At 37.4% G+C, this 18969-nt stretch overlaps 2 protein-coding genes across 7 annotated transcripts; both read left to right on the top strand.

Moving 5' to 3' along the window:
* The first annotated feature begins 6286 nt into the window (after window positions 1-6286).
* LOC140760986 (BTB/POZ domain-containing protein At1g04390) lies at window positions 6287-12536 on the top strand. 5 transcript variants are annotated; one of them, XM_073098125.1, is made up of 8 exons: window positions 6287-6438; window positions 6844-6970; window positions 7781-8297; window positions 8401-8531; window positions 8611-9044; window positions 9182-10345; window positions 10985-11137; window positions 11365-12536. In XM_073098125.1, the coding sequence occupies exons 1-8, from the start codon at window positions 6335-6337 to the stop codon at window positions 11807-11809; spliced, it is 3075 nt and encodes a 1024-aa protein (XP_072954226.1). In that variant the 5' UTR covers window positions 6287-6334; the 3' UTR covers window positions 11810-12536. The 5 variants fall into 5 exon arrangements, with proteins under 5 accessions (XP_072954226.1, XP_072954228.1, XP_072954230.1 ...); XM_073098127.1 differs by having other exon boundaries at window positions 11360-11541; XM_073098129.1 differs by having other exon boundaries at window positions 10985-11142; window positions 11365-11504.
* A 745-nt stretch (window positions 12537-13281) lies between these two features.
* Window positions 13282-18771, top strand: LOC140760841 (WD repeat-containing protein 26 homolog). 2 transcript variants are annotated; one of them, XM_073097874.1, is made up of 5 exons: window positions 13282-13797; window positions 14824-15725; window positions 16535-16636; window positions 17598-18227; window positions 18348-18771. In XM_073097874.1, exons 2-5 carry the CDS (start codon window positions 14931-14933, stop codon window positions 18570-18572), a joined length of 1752 nt encoding a protein of 583 aa, XP_072953975.1. In that variant the 5' UTR covers window positions 13282-13797; window positions 14824-14930; the 3' UTR covers window positions 18573-18771. The 2 variants fall into 2 exon arrangements, with proteins under 2 accessions (XP_072953975.1, XP_072953976.1); XM_073097875.1 differs by having other exon boundaries at window positions 13282-13705.
* Window positions 18772-18969: the final 198 nt, after the last annotated feature.

Raw genomic sequence — 18969 nt, forward strand, 5'->3', positions numbered from 1 at the left:
TTCAGTCCTGTTATTAAACCTACAACCATTCGACTTGTGCTCTCTCTTGCTGTCTCTCGAAACTGGCAAATTCGGCAACTCGACGTACAAAATGCTTCTTACATGGCTATTTAAAGGAAGAAGTCTACATGCTCCAACCTCAAGGCTTTCAGCATCCTCGCTTCCCCAACCATGTCTGTCGACTCCATCGCGCACTCTACGGCCTAAAACAAGCCCCTAGAGCCTGGTTTGAACGCCTATGTGGTCTTCTATATCATGTTGGCTTCACTGCCTCTAAGTCTGACTCATCTCTATTCATCCGGCAACATCACAACTCTATCATCTACATGCTAATCTATGTTGACGACATCATTGTCACTGGGAACAACTTGGAGTCCATTAACGAACTTCTCCTCTACTTAGGCCACCATATTGCACTCAAAGACTTGGGTAAACTTCATTTCTTTCTTGGTGTCGAAGCACACTTCACTAACTCTGGTCTTCACCTTTCACAAACAAAGTACATAATGGAGCTACTACAACGATTTGGACTTGAAGGCGCTAAACCTATCTCAACTCCTGCTCCGACATCACATAAACTAGTCCATAACAGTGGTGATATGCTTCCCGACCCAACAACCTATAAAAGTCTAGTTGGTGCTCTTCAGTATGTTACACTTACTCGCCCAGAAATTTCCTTCATCGTCAATCAAGCATGTCAGTTTATGCATGCTCCATGCACATCACATTGGGTAGCTGCAAAGCGAATCCTTCGCTATCTAAAAGGAACGTTGCACCATGGTCTACAAATTTATCGTGACTCCTCTCTCCATTTACAAGCCTATTCTGATGCAGATTGGGCCGGATCTCCAGATGATCGGCGCTCCACCACAGGCTTTTGTGTCTTTCTTGGTCGCAACCTCATTGCTTGGACAGCAAAGAAACAATTAACAGTATCTCGCTCAAGCACGGAATCAGAATATCGTGCGCTAGCTATCACTGCAGCCGAATTATCTTGGCTCCAATATCTTCTTCACGAGCTATGCGTCTCCATTTATACTACTCCAACCTTGTGGTGCGACAACATTAGCGCAACATATCTCGCCGCCAATCCCATTTTTCATGCGCGAACTAAGCATATAGAAGTTGACTATCACTTTGTTCGTGAAAGAGTTGCACAAAAACGCTTGGTGATCAAATATGTTCCCACTGCTGATCAGCTTGCCGACCTCTTTACAAAGAACCTATCGCGCACACGCTTTGACTTTTTAAGATCCAAACTCAACATCTGTCTTCGTCGGACGTTGAGTTCGCGGGAGGGTATGAACGTAAAGCCATCATCACGCCAGTCACATCAACCTGATTGAGAATTATGCCACTGTTACTATAAACAGCCCCTATTATTACTATAAACATTCTCTGCTGTTATGGTAAATAATCATGTCAAATATCCTTGATATCATGCCTTGTATAACTGATTTGTAACCTCCCTATACTTTCCATACATTGTAACATCATTATAAATACAGAAGCATAGCAAAAGGTTGTATTTGCCTTTGCTAATCCTTATTTAAATTCTTACATAGGTGAGCTCCGTCCTCGTCTCGTCAGCTTCGTCTTTGATGAACAAATGAAGAACCACAACCAGGAGAGGAAGGATGAAATATAGGAGTATCCAGTACTTGAAGAGCGAGGCAAATAAGATAAAGATAGGGGCTAAGAATAAGCACACCGAGATGGTGGTGATTATTTTCAGGGTAACACTACTGAACCTGTGGGATCTGTTGGATAAAAGGTTCAGGGCAACGCCAATTATAAGGCAGGATAAATACAAGAAGATGGAGACCATTAAGGGTTTGAGGTAGATGTCTGGAGAGATGTAGGTGATATAGAAAGCATAAGGTATTACTGCCGATGAGAGATTAGCAAGAGAAGAGACGGTATCAAAGCATAAGTCTCGATTTTCTTGTTGAGGTTTAGAAAGTGCTGTGGTTATGACGGTCCTCGGCACGTTGAGGATGCGAGGAATACATACTGTACGAACAACGACAACGACCGCGTTTAATACGACAAGGGCAGCCAAGATTTTCGGACCGATCAAAGATTTTCCCTCATGCATAAGCTTCGAAAGAACCACGTGTAAAGTAACTTTGAAGACTGTAATTACGTTGTTCAATTCTTTCACTGCATCCATCATCTGGCCGGCTCGATACGTCGTGCCCACTTCGGTCCCGACCTTCTTCCATCTGTTTTAAGTCAACGCGAGCATTAAAGAAGCAGTACAATATTACTTCTCTTTCAGCACTTCCAGCCGGCCCACAGACTTAGTAGTAGTTATAGTAAAAGGGAAAGAGAAAAATCACGCTAGCTAACTCGAGGCAGAAGCAAGACTAACTTTGAGATAATTGCTACCTCTTCAAATGAGGGCCTAAGAGAAATCTGAGGCTGTTGGATGATCGCCCTAGTGTTTCCAGCATTTGAGACTGCTACCTCAGTCAAGGTGGCCACATCCTGTAGAATATTTTTAGTACGTCCTTGATTAGTATATTATTTCATCGTATGCATTCTACAATGCAAGAACTTATTTGATACTACAAGAAAATAAGGATCTCAATAATAGAAATTAAACCACAACATATTGTTTCATGAATTTTCTCTCTTTTCCTTTTTTTTTTTCTTTTTAAGTTCTGCATTGTCAAACCATGCACTAGTCTAACCTGATGAATAACTTGATGCGGCAATGGCATACTGAGGTCTGTATTCAGAGATGGTGCATCCTCTTGAACTGAAACACCGTTTCCTTCGTTGCCTTGTTCCAATGTTTCCTGCAATTAGATCAGATTATACTTGTGCGACAGCCATGTAACTTAGTGACTATGCCTACCAAAACCTGGTGCCAAGAAAATACAAATTGATCCGAGGAAACCTACATGAAAACCATGCTCATGTTTGAAACTTTAATCTCCTAATCTTTTAGTAATAAGTAGGGGGTTTTGCAAACTCGATCACAATTCCTCACAACAACATGGCTAGATCCGTTGCAATGATGTACATAGTTTTCTCCTATAAATTGTGGGGTTCAAGATCACTTAACTAGAGTTTCATAAACATCTTCAACATTTGGAGCACTTTTTAGTTGGCTTAGGGAAAATTCTTTGATTACAAGGAGACACCGAAAGCGAACATGTGAAGTTGGTGGCAACAGTTCTTCAAGATTGTGCCTCAACATTGCGAGAAAAAGTTTAATAATTGGACTTTACAAAGTAAAACCTAGGATTTCTTCGTAGGAGAAAAAGTGAATCAAGACTAAAAAGAAACCTCTTCCAATGGAATGTGTTCACATGGTCTTTTTGCAATTCAACAATCTTTGCCAAGATTTAAAAAGTGTGATCAACTACACTAAGGAGTTCTGCAAACTCCTGGTTCACGATAATCTTGTTAAAATGATTAGCAAGCTGCGGAAAATATTATTTCTCAAGATATGGTGGACAAGCTCAATCTTCAAATTGTGCCTCATCTAAAGGTAATAAGGTACAAATCACAAATATCACCTAGTTTCATTTTTAATTGGCAAAAGTTATTATGATCAAGTATAATGTGATGTTGTTCGCTTAATACTCCTTAGGGAGACCTTAGAAATATGATAGACATGTCTTACATGATAATTAATCATATGTGTGTGTGTATATATATATATCTCTTTCGAATGGATAAAAATAATTATTATTTTCCGTACAAAGAGGAGAAGTTCTCCGACTCCTTACGATAAGAAGGTTAGTAATTCCCTTAATTGAAATTCATGAAAAAAAGGTGAAGATAATGGATTTACTTGCTAATGGTAAACAAAAAGAAAAACCTATACATATGCCTAAATAACTAGAAACCTCTCATGAAATAATCTAGTGATATTATTCTTGATGAATTGTCAAATAATTTGCCTCATTTAAGAGACATTCAGTATTACATTGACCTGATTCATAGTGCTACACTTCCAAACAGACCTCACTGTAGGATGATTCCTAAGAGCATGAAGAATTCTGACGTCCAAGCATAGAATTGTTAAAGGTTACATTAGTGAAGCAGTATATTCTACTTATAATCTTAAAATCTATTGAATTGTTTAAGCTCTTCAAATATGGCATTCTTACTTGATCCAAAAGAAATTCATCTTGAATTTTGACCATGAAGTTAGCTCTTAGAAACATCAATAGTTAAGGAAGTCTAAACTGAAGACTAGTAAAGTATGGGCTTCTTCTTTGCAAAAATACTTATTTTTGTTAAAACACAAAAATGAAAATCATAGCAAGGTGTGATATGCTCTCAATTGATAGATGACTTTTCTCAATTGTACTAGGATGTGCAACTTGATGGGTTGATGCAATCAAGGATATGTAGGACAAAGATTAATATTTTGGTGAAGTTTGAAAGAATTTGCAAACATAAATAATATGAAGGTTATTTCCTTCAAAACAGTTTTGTCTGTTAATAACATCTCCTATGTAGTCCTCATTGTTCTCTCTTGGAGAATATCTTATAAGGAGTTACAAGATTCCGAGTGGATATTTTGGAAGAGATATGATTATTTTGCTAGTAAAGAAAAGTATAATATTAGAAGAGATAAAGCCATTCATGGGTAGGGTGTAAAAATAAATGAGCAACTCTATGTTAACTCAGCTTCGACTTAATTTGATTTGAGTTGAGCTGAGGTTGAGCCTTATTTTAAGACTCGATTTTAAATTTCGAATCGAGCCTAAGTTGGAGCCAGCTCACTCAAACTCAGCTCGATAGACTCAGCTTAAATATAATATTAATATTATATATATGTATTAATATATATTATATATAAATATATTTATAACTATTAGGTTTTTGACCCAATGACTACTATTATCTTAACTCTATCTAGCCATAACCTTAAATCTAATAAAAATCTTCCAACAAATCCAACCCCAACCTCCTCTTTCGACCTCTTCTAGTGGCCTCCTCTTTCATTGACGTTGCCTTGACCTCAATGTTGATCTCCTTCTTCTCCATCGACGTTAACATCAACCTCCTCATCTTCTTCCTCTGTTGTCTCCTCATTTTTCATTCTTCACCTCCTCTTACGGTCTCCTTGGCCTCCATTTACACCCTTATTTATGGGACTTGGGTGACTTGGGCTCAGAATTGGCTCACAATGAATTTTGAGCTTGAAATTTTGTGCAAATTTAGACTCTTTTCAACCACGCCACTTAGATGCTAGGCTCTGAGTAGAAGGCTAAGAGTCTTAAATTAAAGATCTCTAGTAAATCATATTGACTCTTGTTATTTTATAGTGACTTTTAGAATGATGTGTTGATCATTAGAGTAGTGTCTGATTCTTGGAGTAATATGCATTGTAATAAATAGTCTTCAAGATTAAATGTATTGTTGTACTGAGAGAAAAAGAAGAAGATGAAGGTTATATTAGGTAATTACACTAGAAGTACTACAGAAATTCTATAAGAGAGTATGGTAGGAATAACATGGATTTTGAGTATTTTCTCTTTTATAAAGAATTATTTGATGAAAATAGTTGTCTTTCTTGTCTATTATCTTGAAAATATATGACTATTTCTTCTTACTTTCTCTCCACCAAAAAAAAATAAAAATAAAACTCCACATTAATGGTGGAGCTAGAAATTGTATTAATACGTGCTTTAGTTTTCAATACTAGAAATATATTTATCTGGAAAGAAAAGAGCATATGAAAAGATTTTTAGATCGATATGATTGGATACCATTTATAAAATTCATTAATAAATTCTTCAAGAAAATAAATGAACAATAATTTTCCACTTTAGAGGGAGGCAGTTAATTTGGATGAGATATACATGCGCAATATACTCCTCAGCTGCCAATTTTTTTTCCTTCTGTTGGCTCTCGTATACCTGTGAAAGAGGGAAGGAAACACAATGGAAGGAAGAGAGAGAGATAGAGCAAGGTAAAATAAAGCCATTAGAATCACCAATAGCTAGGGATTTGAATTTCTCAACAAAAATAAAAAGAAAAAGAAAAATAATAACTAGAGAGAGTAGAGCGGTTAGCATACTTGGATGCTAAGAACAAGCAGGTGGGGATCCGCGAATCCTTCATATTTAAGAAGTAAGGAAGAGAAGCGAGATAATTAGGGTTTGTTCCGTTTCGGGGCCGGCTCACTTCCCTTTCCCGATTTAGAGTGGCTGGCTATATAATCATATATCGGGTTCTAGCCCGATAATATTTCGCCCAGCCCAGATCCGGCCCAAATGAAGAATTGTTTCCTTTCAATATCAGACCGACCAAGAGTTCTCCAATCTTCTCTCTCTCTCTCTCTCTCTCTCTCGGAAGTGACGCCATGACGCCTCCGAAGACTGGGAAGGAGGAGAAGAAACGAGAGCTTAGCGATCACGTACTCACTCTTCGAAATCGCCTTCACGAAGCACTCTCTCTTGGAATCAAGTATGTGTCTTTGTCTCTCTCGCTCGTGCAAATCAATTTACTTCTCTTTTTCTTTCCCTTTTTTATCCGATCTCGTGTCAATCTTTTCGCTTTTCTTGTTATATTACGAGCTAATTTTTATTTACAAGTATTGATTCTTAGAGGAGATTTTTGTCTCCTTTCATGCTTTATGTAGCGTTTCTATTGATGCAAGATTTGAGCGGAAAAGAACACGGGGAAAAATTGAGTCGAATTATTTCAAAAAAATGATTAACTGTTTGTAAATTATAAATTTCTCGTGCTAGCGAAGAATTTTTATTTTCTTGCAAGGTGTTCTCAATGTTGATTGGTGTACCGGATGTAATATAGGTGGTTTTTGTAGTTCATCTTTTGAACTCTATGGGTTAAACCTTTTTCATGTGGCAGGTTAGATGGTAACAAATTGAAGAAATGGCAGTGCACGGATGCTGGAATACAGTCACATGTTCTTAAAACAATGTCTGCATTTATCGCTTCTGTCTCGCTTGCTCTTTCACAACATCCCCTTATAAAGGTAACTCCTTCCCCAATCTCAAAGGAATCACACTTAAACATTTTGGATAAAAGAAGAACCATGCAGCATGTAATACTGGCGATGAACTATGGCATGTGATGCTGAAACTCTAACATGCGGAACTATAATTGGACAGCTATGCTAATTAATGCTTAAAATTCTCTGAAATTGCTCTCATTCAATAACCTGTTCTCTTTAAACGAATCATTTCCTCATTTTATAATAATCATCAGAATGGTGTATTTGATCATGTCATGGGGATGAAAATTTTGAATTTGTATTGGTGCAACTGGTTTCAAATATCTACTTGGTTATGAAAAGTTTGGCCTTCCGGTTTCTGTCTGGGTAGGTCCATACAACCCAAAGAATCAAAATTTTCAAATCTCTTCACAGAAGCAATACACATGATTAGCAGAAAGATGATAACATTTGATGGTTTTTTTCCTCTTGTAAGGAACAAAAGAGCCAAGGATATAGATGGCACTTATTACCAATGCTATGATATATATCATACCTAGTCTTCTGCTGCATGTTAGACAGCAGAATATTTCTTATCTGTTTCTCTTCACCGTTGCTGTTCAGGCTTTAATACTCAAAATCATGCCCAAATGTCTTAGTGGCACAGTTATGTGCGAGAAGATATGATAAAATCAGCATTATGGGTATGTAGTGTTTGCCATCGTTTATACTTCAAGGAAGGTCCTTTGTTTACTGTTATTGTTTCGAAAAGCAATATGAGGTTCCATGAAGTTGATAGTTGCTGCAGACAATGACTAATTTGTGACTTTCTTTTCTTAATTGTCATTCCAGGAGTCTATTTCAGATATGCTAGTTGCCTTGGTAGGGATTCTTCAGTCAGAAAATGAAGGAATATTGAGCCGTGCGGCAGATCTTACTGTGAAGTTATTTTGCAGCATACGGACTTCCATAAGTCAATATCCTATGTTGGAGGTTATTATTTCTCTGTCACGCTTGTTGTCATTATATCAATTACCTGTTGCAACTTCCTGTGCAATTGCATTGAATTACATCCTGACACACCTAGGAAACTTGAGAAGTACAATTCGTAAGGAAATATGGGAAGCTCTGGATAAGAACAATACAGTTGGAAGTCTTGCTCGTGCACTGCAAGATTATGTAGATGGGGTTTATCCGCTGGAATATTTCACCGAGATGGTGGCACTTCTTAGGACTATACTGTGGTGGTGGCCTCTATCTAGATATTACATCTGGAATAACAATACATTGATGGACAAGCTAGAAGGAAATTGTGCAAGTGCTAATACTTTGGTTGTTACTGGTGTTTTGAAGCTATTATCTGCTTTAGGTATCTTTCCTATATGGATTTTTTCCTTATTATTCATTTTGATTCACATCATCTGAAGATAGTTTTTTTTTCTGTAAAATTGATGTGTCATCTCTAATGTCAGCTTTGTGCGGCCATGGGGCTATGAAGCTACTTGAAAGTACAGATCTGCTTCCTAGGATTGTTCAGATCATGGGAGAATCACATCCTGTCAGTGTTAGAGTAGAGGCTCTAATACTTTGCCAGCATTTGATGGTATTGATACAATTGTTTTGGATGTATTGTTTCTCTTTCATTTTCTAAAAGAATTAAAATGTATTGATGGTCTTTACAGAGATCTGCAAAAGGATGCACTCGGCTAACCATGTTGTGCTGCGAGCCTTTGGTTCAAGGAGTAACTAAGGCAATGGGTGGATGGAGGTCATCATCTTCCAGAAGAGTTCCTGCTGATCAGATGCCTTTGGTAATTGAGGCATGCCGTACTGCATTAATGACTCGTTGGGCTGGGGATCATCACCATTGCTTTTGGGTTCATGAAATTGATCAGATACTCCTCAATATTCTTATTGGCAATTGTGCCTCTACTTATCCAATGCCACCAGTTTTTTCTTCTAAGGAGCTGCTAGCTATGGTTGCTGACAACTGCTCAGATACACACCCCTATGTATGGGATATTCTTGGATATCTGGCAGCAAACAGTGAAGAAGATTTTCACCCAAGAACTACAGGAGAATTTTGCCATTTGGACATCCTTTTATCTTGTGCTTGGTAAATATTGTCTCATAGTCCCATTTCCTTATTATTCATATTAATAATCTTGATCAATAACTACCTGTTTCTGGTTTTAACATTGGTGAGAGGTTCCTTTGCTTTCTAAGCTGTAATATACTTTTGTTTCTCTATAGTTCAGTGGTGACGGACATGATGCAGAGAGGGTGTAGTTCTTTGACTTCTCATATGTCTGAGCTGGAGCCTGTCTCTAGGTCAGTACTGCTTATGGTCCTTTCGCCCTGCAAATATATTGCATCAAGGGCAAGATATAATCTGTCGGAAATGGTGAGACCTTTTGGCGATATCTACCTTCGGTTTCTACTATCCTCTCTACAGCTGAATGCAACTGGAGATGTCCCTATAGTTTCTGACAGTCTTCACACCACAACCAACCTGATAAATTTGGCATGCATGTCAACTTTATCTCAGTATCATAAGCTCATTTTGAAAAACAAAGGCATAAAGATACTGTCTGCTATTATAAAGAGGTGCATAAATAGTGATATTCATGTTAGTAGGTCAAACATTGCTTCTCATCTGCAGAGTGCTTCTAATTGGAAAACTTGCTGCTGGGGTCATCTTGGAGACTGGGAAGGCAACGACATTCTTTTATTTTACAGTCTTCTATCACTTTCTCAATTGATTGGGTCTTCTAATCTTGTGTGTGATCACTATCAAAAAGTTTCAGGGGAAATTATTGTATGTACAAGATGTGGGCATTCTGAAGCTCAAGATTTAATAGACAGCCTTCAATATATCTTGAGAAACACCTTGAGCTCTGGACCGAGATGTTATGCTGCATATATTTTGAGCTTCTTTGGTATCTGTGGATTTTCAAACAAGCTTGGCAGAAAGATTGAGAGAGCATTTAATGAGCATGAACTAGCTGACTTGGAATTATTACTCTTCAATGGCCAATCTTTTAATGTTCACGGTGTCATCCTTGTGGCTAGGTGCCCACACTTGCTGCCTCCTATAGAGTCTTTGTTGAAGGAGAAGAAAATGGATGATGGGTACAACATTGAAGAAGTCATTAGGGGACATGGTAGAAGATCGAGACTCAAGGTACGAATGTCCAATCGTGTGGATAGTGGTGCTTTGTGCAAGATTTTAGAGTATGTTTATACAGGATTTATCCTAGTAAATGGTGAGATTGTAAGGCCATTGAAATTGCTTGCAAAGTATTGTGGGTTGAAGTCTCTATCAGATATGCTTCATAGGAAACAATTGAAATGGGGAACTGTGGGTCCCGACTATGATTTAAGCGGAGCACTTGACCTTGCTGGGAATCCATTCTCGTGAGTTTTACTTTTCATCCAGTTGTTTTCTTTTTCCTCCAAACTTAAATTTCATCTTTTGTAAGCAACTAACAGGAGGCAGGGAGCATTTGGAATAGAAGAAGATTTAATTTGATAAAAAATAAGACCCTACAATTGCTTATCCACTGAGACAAGACTTTCTCTTTTAACCCTTTATTCTATTGACAGGCCTCATGCCGTTGCATCTTCCTAAGAAATCTTGATTTTCTGTTGCAGCTTATTGAAAATTGGTTTACCTTGGCATCTAAGTATCCACTGTAAGTGTGATACCCATGATCCTATCCCATTTGATCCATTCGAGGTGTTTTGCCTTTTGTAAAGCTTGTGAAATTTTGAGTTTGTAATAATGCCACCAAACTTTTGGATCTTGATGAGTTCTTCATTCATAATTACTACAAATCATAATTAGTGGTGTCACATTTATTTTAAGTTGTTTCATAATTCTTAGACTTTTTTTATATATGTGCATACATCATCTAGCTGGTCTGCCAATTTGCTGCCTTCATTCTTTTAGAAACTTGGACCCCATGTCTTTCATTTTAGTGATCAAATTGTGAATTTGCTTGAAGTAGTTCTATCTCAGGTATGTTGAATGTGCTAAACTATTTTGTATCGCAGGGACATCATTTTGAAAGCCAAAATATCTGAAAGAGCAATGCCTAACTGTAATCTGTGCCAGTTGACATCACCGCACATGCATGCCCACAAAATCATATTATGTTCAAATTGTGATTACCTACGAGCATTATTCCAATCAGGAATGCATGACAGGTGAGGTATAATATCAATTTGTTGATCTGAACCCCACATTCATTCAAATACACATTGATATGCATATACAGTCATATATTATATTTTGAATGGGATATTTCTGCACATATATATATATATATTCTTAATGCACTTTTTCAATCTGGAAATGATTTTATTTTCTCCTGCTTTTGTTCTTTGATTTTTCAAGTTATGATATTCTTCAGTCATCTACTTGTCTAGTGCAGCTTTTCAGAGGTTATCGAGGTCCCAATTGGTTGGGAAGCATTAAGTAAGCTAATTACCTGGTTTTATTCGGGACAGCTCCCCAAAGTCAATCCTGACTGTAGATGGATAAACATGAACAAAGAACAACAGCTGTCTGAAGTACAGGCTTATATAGAGCTTTCATCATTGGCTGAGTACTGGTGCTTAGAGGAAGTTGGTGAAGAGAGCTCTAAAGTAGTTATTTTGTGCCTGCAATCAGACCAGAAAGTTTCTGTTGAGATCATTCACTATGCGGCCAACTTGAGTCAGTGGAAATTAGTTGAGGCTGGTGTTAGCAGTGTAGCTCATCTCTATCCTAAGATCCGTGATGCAGGTGAGCTTGACAATCTTTGTGAAGAAGTGGTTGATATGTTGCGAGCCGAGTATGTTAGATATTCTCAGGAGCAGGCCTATCGGAGTGGCTGAAGGCATCTTCGAAGTACTTTGCCTGGTAAAAGTTGGGTACAGATTATGAATAAATCATACCATGATCTTTTGGTGGTACTTCAAGTCTATCTGCAGGTTGACCCTGCAGGGCCTTTTTGCAGTCGTCCTGTTAGAGGCAACTTTTTTCAACGAAAACACATCGAGTTTATATCAAGATTTTCTGAATTTAGGAAGGCTATGCACTTGGATCTTCCTAGACAAATTACTGTGAGATATTGTCCAGCTGCCATATGAAACTATTCTTTGTTTGTGCCTACTAGCTATAAAGCTGATATAATCCTTTTTTTGTCGGATTATGTTGGTACACCTGCAAAGTATTATCTTCAATCCTTGATGCCTGCATGATGTGTATATTGTTTAAAAGATGCTATTTGATTTCTCTCTGTTATAGAGGATATGAACTTCATACACATACCAAACTGGATATATTGACGAACATGGAATCAACTGCATTGAAAGTTCTTTTGTGGGTATAAGAATTGAAGCTGCATTGAAGCTGAACTTGGTCGACTCTTTCTAGATTTCTGTGAGATTGTTCATGTAATGAGGGTGTAAAAGCCCTTTGTCATTCTAGACTTACTGTGAGATTGTTCTTCAGGGTTTAATAGCCCTTTGTGAGAGTGTCTTTTGGTTAACCCATCACTTGCAATATGTGTACACACTTAATCATGTAACGGTTACTTCCTTTGGAGCTGCATTGCTGCTATCTTATCGTTAATGCGACCACTTTTTGTGCTGACTAAATTGACAGAGAATTATTTGTCTTTTGCAAGCTATAATCTCTATTCCTATCGAGTACAGTGGTCATCATTTTGTGCATTTAATTATGCGTTATTGCCAAGTTGAACTCTTTGGGTTTATCAAAATAAGAATCTTTTCTCAGTAGTAATCTTTAGAGTCAATGTGATTGTAATTCGACTAAAATCTGGTCTCTCCCTAACACTTAATTATCTTCTTTCTTAAGCTCTTCCATCATTAGTGAATTATTTTTCTCCTGTTTTCCACTTCTAGTCTTATAATTTTTCAGAATTGCCAGGTAGTTGTCAAGTGGAGTAACACCTAAACTATACTACCGATTTACCGGTGATCATAAATCTGAAATTATTATGGATTTTTTTTTAAAATTTCCAAAAAGAAAAGTCTTTGCAGTAAGATCTATAATTCACTTCCCCATTATTTATCAAAGAATATATATTTAGTCCAGAAGGAATTCTATTCTCTTCTAGGCCGAGACATCTTCCATTCCCATCTTAATATATACATAACCTCCCATTTCCCAACTTATTAATTTCATACTTATATATATATATATATATATATATATATATATATATATATATATATATATATATATATATATATATATATATAGTCCATAAGGAATTCTATTCTCTTCTAGGCCAAGACATGTCCCATTAACATCTTAATATATACATAACCTCCCATTTCTCAACTCCTTAATCTCATACATACACATAGCCTTATATTCTTTCCCTTCTCCCCTTTCCCCTTCCTCTCATCTCTTCTTCCCTTCTTGTTTCCATGGTCAAAACTCCGACCCATTTGGAAGTATACTAATCCTTTGGCGTACAAGAGTAGAAAGCTCTCTTTCTCTCTCTCTCTCTCTCTCTCTCTTTAAGGTTCCTGGGTCGCCGCCTTTCCTCCCCTTCACGCTTCCCTTCTCTTGAATTTTTTTGGTTGGCTTTGAGGCTTTGAGGCAGAAATCAAGTCCTTCAGCGAAATCGCCTCTTGGGTTTTGTAAGTTTCTCTGTTTTGGCACCTGGGCCGGTGCGATTTTGGGGGAGGTTGTTGGATTTGGGCGGTTCTTAATTGGTCTTAGATCCGTGGTATCCCAATATGTGATTGTGGTTGGAGGTCAGGAATCTGCTATCGATGCGTACTGTTGCTCTTTGTTGATGGATTGTTGTTTTGATTGGTTCTTCTGGGTTTCTTGCTGTTAGATTGTGGTGGGTGGTTGTTTCTTTATTTGGGCATAGATGAATTTTGTTACTTATAACTGTGAATAATTAGTTCTCCTGCTGATAAAGTTGGAATAAATCTGGGGCATATTTTTGTTTGTTTGGTTGTATAATTCAGTTCTCTATAATGATTCTGATGGTGCTTTCTATAAGAAGTACTGGAAGTATCTAGAGCAATGAACATACTGAACTGGAAACTCCAGGGCTTTTATTTTGATGAAAAAGAAATAAGAACTGAAAAACAGAAGAAACTGTGTATTGGACTGTCCACAATTAGGAGAGCTATGGGGTCGAAACTGCTGAATTTAACAGTAGCATTGTGCTCTTTCATGTTACTATATTTTCTTGACAGATATGATATGCATTCATGTTATTTGGGAAGCATGATGTAACTGATGGCAGAAAATGGATCGTTGGAATGCAAAAGTCACCTTATTATTGCTAAGATTATACCCTTGCCTGTACATTTAGGTGAAGTACTAAACATTTGTAGGATCTATATTCAGATATCTCCTTGCTTATGTCACCTGCGCATCTATACTTCTTCAGTTGAAATTTTATGAGCAGGTTTATTGGCTGAAATTTATGAGAAAGGGAAATAAAAAAAGCTCATTTGTGCTCCTTCTAATTTCCTCATCTATGTAAATCATCTTATGTTAGATTAAGTTCTTACAATTGAAGTCCAAGGAATGTAGTGCAAATAGTGATCCTTCACTAGGCTCTTTTATTGCAAGATTTATTCTCATATTGCCTATTTTCATACCAGCTTTTGCCTTTTTCTCAGAGAAAGAACTCAAATAAATAAGAAAGCGGCAGAAATATTACATTCCGTCATCAGATTTTAGATCTTCTTCCAGGTTTACCTAAAGTACATGAAAGTAGAACTTTTCCATTCCTTGTTTTTCTACTGCGTTTGGAAAAATGTTCCCTGTCTATGATTGAATGTCATTGCTTAAGCAGAATTACTTGCATTTTATACTCTTAATTATACTTATCTCAAATTATTCTGTGCAGAAACGCCTTGGTGCATTCTATTCATCAGCTTGAGGAAGCAGTGGCCCTAAATCTGTTTTCACTTTATATTTTTCTGTCAAATATTTATGGGCTAACTCTGGCATTTCATGGGAGGTGTTGAAGACGATGAACCTCCCTCGAAACGTGTCAAAGCATCCTCACTAGTATTAGGGATCCTGTCAAATAATTCATCTTCGTCGCGTTTTGTTAATCCTTTGGGAAGTCTGATGGCTAGGCCTTTACCTTCCCAAGGGAAAGAAGATATGCTTGGTCCGAATGGAGTTATCAAAAGGGTTGAATTTGTGAGGATCATTACAGAGGCTCTATATTCTCTCGGTTATGAGAGAAGTGGAGCAGTTCTGGAGGAAGAATCAGGGATACACTTGCATTCTTCTCTTGCTAAACTTTTCAGGAAGCAGGTGCTTGATGGCAATTGGGATGAAAGCGTGGTTACATTGCATAAAGTAGGTCTTATCAATGACAATACATTGAAGTCTGCAATTTTTTTGATTATGGAGCAAAAGTTCTTTGAACTTTTGGAAAATGACAAGGTTATGGATGCAGTGAAGACGTTAAGAAGTAAAATTGCTCCTCTTGGTATAAACAAAAAGAGAGTGCATGAGCTTTCCTTTTATATAGTTTCTCCTTCACAAAATCTCTTACTTGGGTTTTCTAAGCTTGGTGTTGATATTTCAAACTCACGACTGAAGCTTTTGGAGGAATTGCAGAAATTGCTTCCTCCTAGCATTATGATACCTGAGAGGAGGTTAGAGAATTTGGTTGAACAGGCAGTTACTGTGCAACGTGAAGCTTGCTATTTCCACAACTCTTTAGACAATTCACTGTCGCTATATACTGATCATCAATGTGGGAAGGATCAGATACCTTCTTGTGCAAAACAGGTCTGAACAAGAATACAGTAGAGATTTCTCATATATTATATCTCACCGTGTAGATGCTATCCAAGTGTTATTTGGCTCCTTTTTGTTTCTTCTCAAGTGTTTGAGTATCATGTTCACTAATTTGGTTATATTTCTCTTTTAGAAATACCCTTTGTGCAAGTCAGTTCACAGTTAATCTTTGGTGATGCAACTTGTTATCTATCTATTAAATTCTGTTGAAAGCTCCTGATATTTTATTGTGCAATTTTGAAGTTAGATAACAAATTGTCATACATAAATTTGGATAAAAGGTTTTGCATACATAATCCAACACTAGTCTGACATCAGATTTGTTTCTTAGATAGTTCTTTTGGTTTCCTAGTGAAGTTATTCTGTATCTTGCTGCTGAAAGTCTCATTACTATGTCTATTAAGTATCTTTAGTGATGGACAATGGGACACCAAATCGTAGAGTGTGAGCTTCCCCTTGTTCTGGAAATATCTAATTAGAGCTGGAACTGCTAAAAAATGGTTTGACACTACTAGATAGTATTCTGAATTATAGTATTGCTTTTGCAGTTTTAAGTGGTTATAATCTGTTACAGTAAAGAGCACTGACAAGATCCAATGTGAGGGAGGGAGGGATGGCGTAGATTTATCAATTAACATGATATAATTAGCAAATAATATACATCACCGAATTGAAAGTCCTGATCACCTCAGAATGTATCAACATAATGTGTATAACTAGATATTGATTTTTGGAGCTTATTGTATTAAAAGATTTCTTATGTCAATATAAAAATCTCAGTTGTTTCTCTTATGTGGCAGGTATTGCAAGCTCACTCTGATGAAGTATGGTTTCTGCAGTTCTCAAATAATGGAAAGTACTTAGCATCATCATCAAATGATAAAACTGCAATTATATGGGAGGTAATTATTTGCCTTAGGTTGTTGTTTGATTGTATGCATATTTTCCAGTTAGCATATGAAAAGTATTAGAGTGCTTCTGCTATTATTATTCCCTGATGTTGAACAGTTTCTTCAGGAATTGAATTCTCTCCTCAGTCTTATTTAACATGTCACGTAGTACTGGTGTTTAATATTTTTTTGTTCTCCATATGTTCAATGGCAAAATATGCTTCATGTTTTACCTCCTGATTTCAGTAATTATAATATGCTAGAATTGAAAAAAATTCAGACATTTTTTCATTGTAATTGTCATTTATTTGAGTGTAAATACTATCTTTGATGAAGTGTCCTATAAGGCTGATGAAGTCATGGACTCCCTGAATTATATGCCTGGGGAAAGTTTCGAATTGGGGCGACATACAGATGCAAAATGCTATCAGTTGGCCTGTGATGTGCATTTGTGTGTGGTTTAAGTGCTTAATGCTTACGGTGATTTATAGTTCTGGTCATTTCAATCAAGTTGAAGATCCTTCGGGAGCTTCTGCTGATACTCATTGTGATTGAATGTATTTAAGGATGCAGTACCATATGGACCAGCACTTGTATTGTGCCATGTCTAGTTATACAATGTATACTTCATCTTCCACATAACTTGTCTACATCTTCAAAGAACCACAGAAACTAGATGCCTGATATCTCTTTACAATTGAGCGCATATAAGCTTGACACTAGTTGCTCATTATTTGTCTTTGCTATGTCTCATGGATACATAGATGCATTTAACCTTAGTGAGTTCTTCTGTGAACTCTAAACATTCTTCTTAAAGATGATGAATGCTCTGCATTTTCTCCCATTTGAGTTCATTGGATTATAGATCAGTTTATTTTTTTTCTTTTTTAATGAGGAAACAATATGCTTGTTCTTCTTGAGAGTTTAACCTTGTTCTGAGGTAAAATATATCTTGAATCATGATATTGACAAGGTTCATGAAGATGGAGAAGTGTTCTTGAAGCACAAACTGATTGGTCATCAGAAATCTGTCCTGATGGTTGCCTGGAGCCCTGATGATCACCAACTTCTAACTTGTGGGATGGAAGAAGTTGTTAGACGCTGGGATGTTCAATCTGGGGAATGTCTCCATGTGTACGAAAAAGGTGGTCTTGGCTTGATTTCCTGTGGTTGGTTTCCAGATGGAAAACAATTTTTTTCTGGTGGCTCAGACAAAAGCTTCTGTTTGTGGGATTTGGATGGTAAAGAATTAGATTGCTGGAAAGGGCAGCGAGTGACAAAGACTTCTGAAATGGCTGTAACAAAAGACGGAAGACTGATAATAAGCATGTCTAAGGAATCTGCAATTCTTTTGCTTGACAGGGAAGCAAAGCTGGAAAAGCTTATTGAAGAGGAGCAAACAATTACTTCATTCTCACTTTCGGAAGATGATAGCTATCTGCTTGTAAACCTTTTAAACCAGGAGATTCATTTGTGGAGCATCAAGGATGATCCAAAGCTCGTTACCAAATACAAAGGTCACAAGCGCAGTCGATTTTTAATAAGGTCTTGTTTTGGGGGATTTAAGCAGTCTTTTATTGCTAGCGGAAGTGAAGATTCACAGGTAGGGCTTAAACAAGTGTTTATACTTCAACATGTTCAAGCCATTACAATGCAAAATTTGCAGTCAATCACACTGTTAGGTGCTAAATTATCATGGTTTCTTGTTCCCTTGTTTCTCCAGGTCTATATATGGCACCGTGCCAGCGGAAATCTCATCCAGACTCTAGCTGGGCACTCTGGCGCCGTCAATTGTGTCAGCTGGAACCCGGCAAACCCTCACATGCTTGCATCTGCAAGCGATGACAATACAATCCGCATATGGGGACTTAACAAGGATCACACAAAGCGCAAGGATGCTCACAGCAATGGATTCGTTGCAGTTCACCGGTGCAATGGGAACAGTTAATCAAAACAGTCAAGTAGTCATTTCTTTGATTACTCCATTGACTTTGTATATACTTTCCTTTCTCCCAGTTGATAGTCAAAGAAAACAAAGCTGTAAAACTATCGGATGCTATCAGCCTATAAACTGGCTTCGACAATCAGTATTACCTCTATTTTTTTTAATCTCTACATTGAAGCAAAATATAAACTTTATGCGTTCATTGCTTGCTTTCCGCCCATACCGTTTCCAGGTGCAGCAAAATAACAAGAGTTGGTAATAAGATACTTTCTGCTCTCAGCCCAGCCCAGCCCAGCCCAGCCCACCTGCCTGTTGCTTGGGTCGGTCGGGCTTAGCCCGGTTAAGATGGGCAGTTCCGGGCCGGGCCTTGGTGGATCGAGCCTCGTGATCACATCTAAAG

The sequence above is a fragment of the Typha angustifolia genome, chromosome 6, assembly GCF_048772165.1.
Source record: "Typha angustifolia cultivar Huaian chromosome 6, ASM4877216v1, whole genome shotgun sequence".
NCBI lineage: Eukaryota > Viridiplantae > Streptophyta > Magnoliopsida > Poales > Typhaceae > Typha > Typha angustifolia.